This window comes from Hordeum vulgare, chromosome 5H, assembly GCF_904849725.1.
Source record: "Hordeum vulgare subsp. vulgare chromosome 5H, MorexV3_pseudomolecules_assembly, whole genome shotgun sequence".
In the NCBI taxonomy this organism is placed as follows: Eukaryota; Viridiplantae; Streptophyta; class Magnoliopsida; order Poales; family Poaceae; genus Hordeum; species Hordeum vulgare.
In genome coordinates this window covers 321,654,172-321,664,862 of record NC_058522.1, presented here as the reverse complement: position 1 = coordinate 321,664,862, position 10,691 = coordinate 321,654,172, and the positions used below count along the sequence as shown (strand labels likewise).

General features: G+C 43.0%; 1 protein-coding gene across 1 annotated transcript; it reads right to left on the bottom strand.

The window, feature by feature from the left end:
• Positions 1-373: 373 nt before the first annotated feature.
• On the bottom strand, positions 374-3,877 carry LOC123397992 (BTB/POZ domain-containing protein At3g08570-like). The gene is made up of 4 exons (XM_045092502.1): positions 3,588-3,877; positions 2,758-2,824; positions 1,264-2,409; positions 374-1,091 (listed from the first exon to the last, which is right to left on the bottom strand). Exons 1-4 carry the CDS (start codon positions 3,677-3,679, stop codon positions 498-500), a joined length of 1,899 nt encoding a protein of 632 aa, XP_044948437.1. The 5' UTR covers positions 3,680-3,877; the 3' UTR covers positions 374-497.
• Positions 3,878-10,691: the final 6,814 nt, after the last annotated feature.

The window sequence follows — 10,691 nt, the reverse complement described above, 5'->3', positions numbered from 1 at the left end:
ATATATTTATTCTGTTATATGCCGAGAATCCGTTAAATCGGGCAAAAAAGTAAAAATACTGCATTAGGCTATGTTTGAAATGTCGTTTCCCTTAGCAATACATCTGTAAATAATACATGTCTTCCTCCGTCGTTTTGCTTCCAGACGAGAATCACTACTAGCTTTGTAAATTACACATGTAAATTATATACAAATGTATTTAAATACACTTAATCCAAGCACGCCTTTAATTTTACTCCGTCGTATTCTTCGTTATTTTTAGCGGGTCGGTTAGAAATGCCGTAGCCGAGTGAAAGTCTGTTCCGAAAGCATTTTAGAGGCCGACGACACTATAGGCGTATGTATCTCTCGGTATCACATCGGACGCAAGATAAAACTGCAAAGGAAACTTGTTGCAATCCACCGGCCGGCACGGCACCATGTATACGTAAGCTAGCTAGCACAGTACATACATTCTACAGTGTTTTCTCCCGCGTGGCTTGAGAGCCTCTAGCTAGCTACGCATATGTCACCGATGCTTTCTTCCTCCTCCGGCTCTTCCCTTCGGAGCAGTGCGAGGTCGCCGTCCCCGTCGCCCTCGAGCTCTTCTTCCTCCTCTCCCCGGCCGCCGGGCCGAACATGGCCATCCGCCCGATCCCCCTCGATATCGACGCGAAGAAGGCGCGGCCGTGCTCCCCCGGGCGGCCGTCCCGCATCCCCTGCTTCATCATCCCCTGCTCCCGCTCCAGCTCAGTCAGCCGCACCCGCATCCTCGACACCTCCAGCTTCAGCTCCCGGTTCTCCCGCCGCAGCGACGCGTAGCTGTCGGCGGCGCCGGCGGCGCGGGGCGACACGCACGAGCTCGGCACGCCGCTCCCGCTGATCGGCATGGTGATCCGCTGGGAGAAGGAGCAGTACTCGCCGCCGCCCGAGTGGCCGCCCGAGAAGGACGACTTGAGCCGGAGCTGCTCGAAGTAGAGCACGCGCACCACCATCTGCATCGGGAGCCGGTCGTTCTGCGCCGCGTGGCTCGACGCGTCCTGGGATAGCTTCTGGCAGTCGATCAGCTTGCAAAGCTTCTTGCACTCGGACTCCATCAGAGATGGGTGTGCCTGATACATCATATTTATTCAAATATACAGTATGCCGTTAGGTTCACAACTTTATTCAAAACAAGACATTTGATAGTATACATCACCACATTTTCATCTACAGATACAAATTCAGAAGTTGGCTGCATACAACTACCAAAACGAGGGGTTGTGATATAGTGCAGTTTTGTACCTTTAGGTATATGTCGATGGCTCGGTAGAGTCCATCGTCAACGATGCGAGCGTAATCTGGCAACAGTTCGATGAGAGTCATGAACTTCTGCAGTTTCAGATATGGATCTGGTGCTATTTCTGCAAGATAACCATCCATTAGTCTTCCGACTTTGAGAATCGAGCCGTGGCTTGGAGACTTGAGTCCGTCGGACTCATATCCGCAAGGTGACAAGTCTCCCGAATCATCTTCCTCAATCCTTTGCAAGAAGTTCACCAAGATGCGATGGACCGTGTCGACGTCAAACATGGACTCGCTCGTTTGCATGGAGGGGATGAGAAGGTCATCAAGTGATGCCATCTCAAGATGGAGACCGATCCTTTTCTCGACTTCAATCCTGTAATCTAGCCCTGCGTCAACCTCTATCGCCATTCTCAGCATGCCGAACAAGAATGACAGGGTAACAGCTGTGATCTTCTCGGTTGCCATCAGGTTAATGAGGGTTTCCACAACCACTCTTTGGCTGTCACCGACAAGTGGACCAGAATCCCACACGTGCCGCCTTTCGATGCCCTTGAGAGCTGTTTGAGCATAGTGCACGATGGAAGTGCCTATGCTCTCCGGCCTTACGCCACTTCTCCTCATCGCGGCAATCACTCGCTGATAATAGTCAATTCTTAGAGCAGAAAGATCCTCAACCCACCAATCCTGGCAATGCATCCGCAATTTCCCGGACCCCGCGTCGCATTCCAAGTGAGCCAAACCTGAAACCAGCTGCTCCTTGCTTGCGTTCATCGCAATCGCATCGACACACCTATCGACAAATCCGATGTCCTCCACCATTGGATCCAAGCCTTCACACGCGCATAGAACTTGTAGTGATTTCTCAAGGTTCTTGACCACAAGGTCATTCAGGTACATCTCTGTCCGAACAATGAGGTTTTCCTCTTGATAGTCTTCTGTCATTTCCAAATATTCTGCAATGCACCGGAGATGAGCTACATTTGCTGTGGTTATTTCAAAGTTACTCCCATAACAGAACTTGACAGCGAGTTCGAATGCTGTAGCTCCCCCTGGTACATTTACAAGCTCGAGCTTTGAGAGATCTGGATCCTTGGCTTCGGCCACCATTCGTCTTATTCTTCCGCACCGAGAGACTAAAGGGAACTGCAAGATAAGTAGAGAGACACGGTATGATCAAACGTGCTCCAGAGGATTAGTTTCAGGCTTCAGCTCATAAATAGGCATCAGAAAAAAGTAAGTAGCAACCACAATTTATTTGCGTACAAAGGATCCAAACATTCCTAATCATGTATGCAAACCCATTACTTATTTTCTCCCATATTATGTTCTTATTTCTTTACACCTTTTGGCTTTTAGCCATGATAACAGAAGCTAAGGTTCAAATGAAAAACACAACAGACTACTCAAAAGACCAAGAAGGAAACACACAATAAAGAAGAGAAGAAGAGTGATGGGCATTAAAACGTCAGAAGAGGTGAAGATGAGGGGCACCTTGTGCAGTAGAAAAGATTGTCCATGCACAGATACCGTTATATCCCCAGCAACATCTGAAAATATCCTGCACAACAAGCAATGTAGGAATTAAAACACCAAGAGTTTCATCTGGAAGTACAACATGTGAGGTGAAGATGAAGCCAAGCATAATTCTGTTGACATTAGTTCGCTTTACAGCTATTGGGAGTTTGGGACATACAATCCATATTCTTTCAGTTCGCCAACATATATATATAAACTCAGGATATGGCTTCAGAATGACCAACTGATGAACCACTCTTCAGACAAATGAAGAATAAAACTACTATGTATAGACTAACATAAACAAATCATGTTAAACTGTTTCTGCTAGTGCATCAAGTTTGCGACAAGCGGATCTTTTCAGATGAACGTATTCAGAATCTGAGGAGTATAACAGAGGAAGTCTCCTCGGTTTTAAAGGAGAAGTGAATCTACCAAATCATGGGACGATCTAAAATAAATGTGCAGGCATTTTGTTATCCCCAGGAGCATCTCACAGTAATCCTTTGAGGGAGCTACCAGAAAAACATTTTCAGGGTAACATTTCCACTGGTTTCTTGGGTTGGACACTGGTGCTTCAGAAGTTCAGATGCCATTTTTTTTTCGTTGGCCTGAAACCCATGAAATTAGCTCCACATGATCTGAACTGGAAGGATCCGAGTTCCTGAGGCCCCCCAAAAGATTCCCAATACAATCACACGCGCATTTTCTGCTAGAACATGAACCGGGGCAAAGCTAGCCGACCTGGAAGGAGAGGTGAAAAGAAACCCACGAACACGAAGAAGAGAAGGGAGGCGAGGACTCACCTTCTACTCATGGGGTTGCAGAAGCGCGGCGAGTTGGCGGCGGAGAGCTTGGCGGAGAAGGGGAACCCGGCACTGTCGCTGGCCAACCCCATTACCCGACCTCCCCCTTCTTGCCAAAATGGATGGTGCCGCCCTACCTACCTACTCTGCCTCTCGTGGAGAAGAAGAAGAAGAAAAATAATGAAAGCTCGGAATGATGAGCAATGGAGGAGACGTCACAGCTCACGCTCACACACGGAGAGCGAGGAGGAGGAAAGGACGAGAGGAAAGAATAACGGCTGGTCGTCGGCGTGAGGGAGAGATATTCAATGACAAACATTCCGGTTTCTTGGTTTGATTGCTCCCTTTTCGTTTTCCACGCCGCCCTTTCGAGCAATTTGCCAGCGCGCCCCTCTTCTCTTTTTTCCTTCGTGTACACAGAAACACAAGCGCCCTTTTTTCGTGTAGTACGCAGAAACACAAGTGCCCTTTCTTAGGACGAAAAAAGTTAGTCTGAAATTTACTAGAATTGAATTCAGAGTTTCTAGAACTAAATTCGAAGAAGGATGCTTGTCAGAATATTGTTATCTAAGAGGGTGCAATTCAACAAAGATGTGGCACAAGACAGAAAAATGGAAGGGGAAGGAAGGAGCTAGTAGTACTGGATGACAGGGTATTCGTCTATATAAAAAAAAAGATGACATGGTTTTGGCATTGTGTGCTGGTTTAGTGGATTGGCTGAGAAAGTGACACTGATGAGAGATGAATAGTTGTGTGACTAGGGGACAAAGGCTGGTCTACTGTCAGCCTATGGGTGGTGGGTGCCCCAGAGAGGCCTGATCCTGTGCGGCCATGCTTATGGGTCTAGCCATGTTGCCATGTGTTGGATATTCCTGAAATATTTGTGTGTTGATCGGTAAGAGGAGAAATCCAACTGAAGAAAAGCAAACGCTGGCTCGGCCATTCACAACAGACAGGAAATCAACGAAAAATGCAAAACATAGCAAGCGGTAGGAGGAGTATAGAATAGTCGTGAGAGTGGAGTCGGGTGGAAGGCTGTCGGTGCTGGAATGATTGTGATGCTCCTTGCTTGCTCCGGCTGCTGCCTGTCTTGTCCGCCACACCACACCACACCACAATGGACACCACTTTACTTTAGCAGAGGAGAAAGAAAGAGCTACTGCCTCGGAGTTTGGTCCGCCCACGAGAAAGCCACAAGACCACTGCCGCTCCCACTCCATTGCCCTCAACCTCAAGCTCCCTCCCCGAGCTTTGCTTGCCGCAATGCACGCTAGCGTCTTGTGCTCGTGCAAGCAGAACGTTGTCGATCGTGAAGAATATCCGCGGCATTATGATGCAATCAGTGGCGTCGATGTGCGTGGGTTTTTCGAGGCTTTGTGCTGAGTTTCTGCTTTCCGATGGACGAAAGAGACCAAATACCGAGAAATGGCAACAAAGGTTTGCGCTGTTTTTGGTGGCGATGCCTCTCTTTCTTCTCTCCTTTTTGTTCCAAAAAACGACTTAATCCATGGGTTTCTAATGTCTTTTTGCTAGCAAAACTCTCGGCGGCAAGGAGAAGAAGCCGAGCAGAGCACGCCGTAGAGCGTAATAATCGTTGCTACTGGAGGCCGTGAGTCAGTGGATGGATGGAATAAGATGTGGGAGAGGGGAGAGGAGAGCGACACGGTGACACGACGGGGCGCGGAGCTCCATAAAAAGGAGAGAGACGGGACCAAAGGAGAGAAGAGAACCATCATGGCAGCAGCCACCTGCTAGTCCAGCAGCCGCTAGTCCTTTCCTCCTCTCTCGTGATCGACTCAAAGGCATCTCCGACGTGCGTCGTTAAAAGACGCACTCAAATGTTCTTCAACACTGTTACAGGATACAACCATATCTCTGTATTTGGTAGAAGAACATTGGCTCCGTCGTGGTGGTTCGGCAGGGAGATCGAGTTACACAAAGAATAGAAACTACAAAGCAGCACCACGATGGGACTTAAGTCGTGTAACATCCAGATTCTCGAAATGTTTAAGAAGAAAAAATTCAAAAAATTAGAGCCAGAAAATTTTGTTTGTTTTATGTGTTAAAAAAACTTAAATTTAGTTTTCATAATTTTGAAAGTTATTTTGAGTCAATGCCAACTTAAATCAAATTTGAGTTTTCTTCTTTTCCTTTAGTCAGACCTTGTTTTCTTTTCCTAGGCATATTAAAATATGCACCTTTCGGTTTATTTTTATTTTTTTAATCCATCAGATTTTTGATTGACCTTCTATTTGTCTTCTGGAATAATCTTTTAGAAAAATATAGTTCATTTCTCTCTCACACACACACACACTCTCTCTCTTATATTTCTCTTTGGACTACTATAGGTAGTTACGTTTTGCTAATCCTGGTCTACATCATTCATGTGTGAGTATATGCATACCAAATCATGGCATTTCTTATTCATCACTATTTTTTTTGTACTATTCTGGACAACCATCTAAGCGAACCAGACCCAAGGCCCAGCGTGGCGCACAGGTGCTCAGCCGAGTGAACCAGCCGATCCAGCGAGGCGCTCGTATTCTTCCTCAGATAACATGCATACACTAGAGAACATCCAAAAATGGAACGCCAACAATCAACGCTGCTTCATCCTTTAATTCCTATGCTTGACGACTCCTTCCTTGAGATTATTTTCTCCACTTCCTGTTTCATAATCAGCAAAGCTTTTCATCTCCTCCACCCACTCATATATGCGCTCGGGTTACAGAGAAGAGGAACATACAACCATGACTCTCCTCCTCCTCTGATTCCTTAACTCTCAACAGTTTTCAAATCCGTGAGTATATATACGTATGCGTCGACCTCCTCTTCCAACCCTGTAGCAACCCTTACTTTCTGGCTTCCTAATTCTTCCAAGAACGCTCGATCTCCTGCTGCTCCATGGACGCGAGTGCTCGTTGCCGGCGACTCCAAACATCTCCATCCCATTCCTTGCGCCAGAAGATTATTCTTCATGCCGCAGCCCCATTCAGAGAAGAAAGAATGTGTTACGTTGACTGCATGCAAAGAACTTCGCATGTCTGTGTACACTGTTCGTCGAGTTCATCGCATTGTATCTTCATGCTCGGTGAGCGAATATCCAATTCATTTTATATACCTCCTAGGCATCACTCATATTATCTCCTAGACATCCATATTTCAACTAATTTTGTTGTTGGCCGCGTCGATGCTATCCATCGCCTAAACCGTACGTCATGGTCATCATTTTTTTGTTCATCGTTTGGTTTTGATCCCAGTAGATGAAGCGTTTTGTGTGGATGTAGCAAGCCCGTGGTGGAGTTAGATTTCTTGTTTGGTTAATCGAGTCTTATTATATATTTTTGTTATAGTCGTTTTCGTATAATCCATTGTGGTTGTCGATCGCTGAACTTTTTGTGAATTTATTATTTATAATATTCATGACATGCCTAGGAATAACTCATATTTACCTCGTAATTTTAGTAGCATGTGAGTTACTGGATTTATTTGTAGGATTGTTTAAATCGTTTGAAAATTGTTTTACATGTTGTGCCAAGTAGATATTATATTTTCATGTTGTTTATTGTGGTGTGTTAGACATGTGTGTAGATTTTAATATAGTTTGGTATGATTTCATCTAGGTTTTTTTATGCATAGTGTACCGGATTATTAATGTGCATACATGCTTGACGGGTGTTATTATTTTTGTGTCATTGTTAGGATAATCTTATCATTACTATTTTGATAATGCTCGATACTTATTGTATGTGTGCATACAAACTTTGGTGAATGTTTGCGATGCATATATTTCTTTAAAATTTTCTACGTATTGCTTGATTTATTTAATTGTGTAATATTTCATGTTCTGATTATATTTTTTTGCATCAAGATAGTTAGATGTGTTATATATATCATTGTCAAGAATGTCTATCACATACATGTTGAATAGTTTTGATGTGATGCCATGTTCTAGGTTGATGTTTATTTTAATTGTGTGGCATCTAATTTTTGTTGTATGCTTGGTGTAATAAAATGACATTTTAACTTAGAATATGGTCATGCTTGTCATGAGTTGCTTGTTGTAGGACTATTATTAGCATTTAGATTATGTGTCGCAGCTTGGTTAATGCCACTTTCTTAATTCCCTAAGTTGTGTGACATGACATTGTATTGTGCGATATTTTACTAGTAATGTTTGAGTGCTTGTACCTTATTTGGAGGATGACCTTTAGGAAAGATTGCATGGTTGGTTCCCTTATGCTATGTTTTAAATATGTATTCATGTACATAGTTTACTCTTGCGGCCTAGAAAGTTATTACTTCTTGTTATTTATCCTTAAATGTTTTCTTCACCTAGGACGGTAGCTATGCATGCTTAGTAGACTTCCATGTCATGTTTGTCCTAACTCAAAGTAGAATGCAAGTTTTGGTTTTATGTCTATCATATGTTATATGATTACTAATTATATTGTATGATCATGAATATGGTTAGCCTTTGCATGGTAGATATATCTGATGATATTTTGTGGTCTCATATATTTTTATTAAGTGGAGTTCATCCTTGTTCTGTCAACATCTTGTCATGTTGTTGTGATTGTATAACTAGAATGTATTGCATGTGTGTGTCAACTCACGTCTTGTATGCTTCCTAGTTGTATATCTATTTATTTATTTAATAAGTGTAGGTCATACTAGATAGAAATGCATGCCATCATATTATTCGCGTTATATGATACATGTTGATTAGTTGATTACATGAGCTAGTTGCATACTTGCCTACATGCTCATTACTCTTTATCAACGTGCTTACATTTATTAATGAACATGGTAGGGTTGTATGCTTATACCATGATTTCGTGTTTTTTTACATGTCATGACTAGAATATAAGATTTCATGCTAGTGCCATGGTTGATCTTCATGATAGTTGATATCCACTAAGTTGTCTCATAGTTGCGAGTTGTATTCTATTGGTAGCCTAGTCCGATATCTCAGGTGATGATCCGCCATGATTAGTCAGTATACCTACTTATCTAACTATTACATTATTGTATGCTTAATCCTATACATCTTGTCATGATAGCGATCTTTCATGTCTTATTATGCTCCATGTGTTATAGTAGAGTACTTAGTCCTTGTGCTTCTTATAGGTGATTGCCCTTATCACATGTTAGTGTTTTATACTTGATGCAATAGTTCATCCCATGCTTAGGACGAGTCATATGTCATGTTAATAGAATTGTGCTTTGATCATACAGTTAGTGTGCACGTCATGCTTTATTATTTTGATCATGTGGTGATAATATAATTGCTAGTGGTCATTAGTATTGGTTTATCTTTTGTTCTAGAAAACATTGTTTGTTATGGTTGATGTTTTATTTTGCTTGGGGTTACCATTGTAAATATTTAGGTTATATCTAAATATTTATTTGTGGTTAACCTTTACAACTACTATGTTATGTTGAGATTGTGTAGTAAAAATGCATATGTTGATTCCATTCCATGTGTGTTGAACTTCATAGGGTTCACCATGTAGTAGTCCTACATATTTAACTGAGTTGTGTAGTGGGCAGTACTAATCGTCAGTATCGTAGTTCCCATTAGAACGCTAGTATTGATCACCAAGCATTCCTTAGTCATCGTCAACCTAAACCATGTCACCTCATTGAATCATCTCTCTTACATCCTTATCGTGCTATCTCATTTCGGGAACTTCATCTTGATGCATATCTTGCTATCCGTCCACTCTCAGTTTGATTTGGATTTCTTTGAATTTACTATTGCTTTGGTATTTATTCATTTTCCATTGCTATCGTTACGACGAGTAGGGAGTGACGATGTTGGACATGGACAGAAACAGGTTACTGAAGAAGGACTCAACAATGAAGGCATGCCTCCTTCTTTGATCATACTTATCCTATGTTTTATAAATTGCATTGAGTTTTATGGTTACAATATGCATGTTTTTAATCTTGTAGCTAGCGTGTCGATTGACACATTACCTTGATCCGCTTGTCGCCTATCCATTTGACACCTGAGTAGAAGTATACAGTATCGGTAGAGTAGAAATGCTTAGCCATGCTTATTACCCAATCGGTGCTTGTTTATTGACCTTTGAGTCATTGACACCTGAAACTTATAGCTGAGCTGGGCAGTTGGCCTTGTTGACCGTCTCTATCCTCTTCTACTCTGGGTGAAACTTACCATCTAAATACTGGCGTCGGCGACAGCTGAATCAAGGATTGAAGGAGCGATTGGCTGCCCAAGGTGAAGGGAGCAATCAGTCGTCTGTGCCGCATGAGGCCTAATAAGTCTTGAATTTGAAGATTGTGTAAATAGTACAACCACATGCTATATGGGCGCTGGCTTGGTCAAGTAAGCTAGTCAGCCTTAGGTGTCGACGTCGCCGTACCACAGATGGGATAGCTGCCTTGCAAGGAGTATCCTCGGCACAGATGGGGGGGGCTGGTTTGAGGACGTACTCTTAGTTCCATGCGCCAGACCCAGTGGGCATGTCACGTCTTTGGGGGATCTAGTCTAAAGACCTCGTCACAATCTCCCTGTCGATATACCAAATGGTGTACTTGTTGGAAATATGCCCTAGAGGCAATAATAAAATGATTATTATCATATTTCCTTGTTCATGATAATCGTCTATTGTTCATGTTATAATTGTATTAACAGGAAACAGTAATACATGTGTGAATAAATAGATCACAATGTGTCCCTAGCAAGCCTCTAGTTGGCTAGCTCGTTAGTCAATAGATGATCATGGTTTCCTGATCATGGGCATTAGATGTCATTGATAACGGGATCACATCATTAGGAGAATGATGTGATGGACAAGACCCAATCCTAAGCATAGCACTAGATCGTATTGTTCGTATGCTAAAGCTTTTCTAATGTCAAGTATATTTTCCTTCGACCGTGAGATTGTGCAACTCCCAGATACCGTCGGAGTGCTTTGGGTGTATCAAACGTCACAACGTAACTGGGTGACTATAAAGGTGCACTACGGGTACCTCCAAAAGTGTCTATTGGGTTGGTACGAATCGAGATCGGGATTTGTCACTCCGTGTGACGGACAGGTATCTCTGGGCCCACTCGGTAGAACATCATCATGA

Bases quoted from the DNA above. Each gene is read 5' to 3' on its own strand.
- LOC123397992 (XM_045092502.1), bottom strand. From the start codon at position 3,679: ATGGGGTTGGCCAGCGACAGTGCCGGGTTCCCCTTCTCCGCCAAGCTC. The intron at 2,825-3,587 runs GTGAGTCCTCGC...CTTGTTGTGCAG, and splicing joins TGCAACCCCATGAGTAGAAG to GATATTTTCAGATGTTGCTG. The intron at 2,410-2,757 runs GTGCCCCTCATC...CTTATCTTGCAG, and splicing joins AATCTTTTCTACTGCACAAG to TTCCCTTTAGTCTCTCGGTG.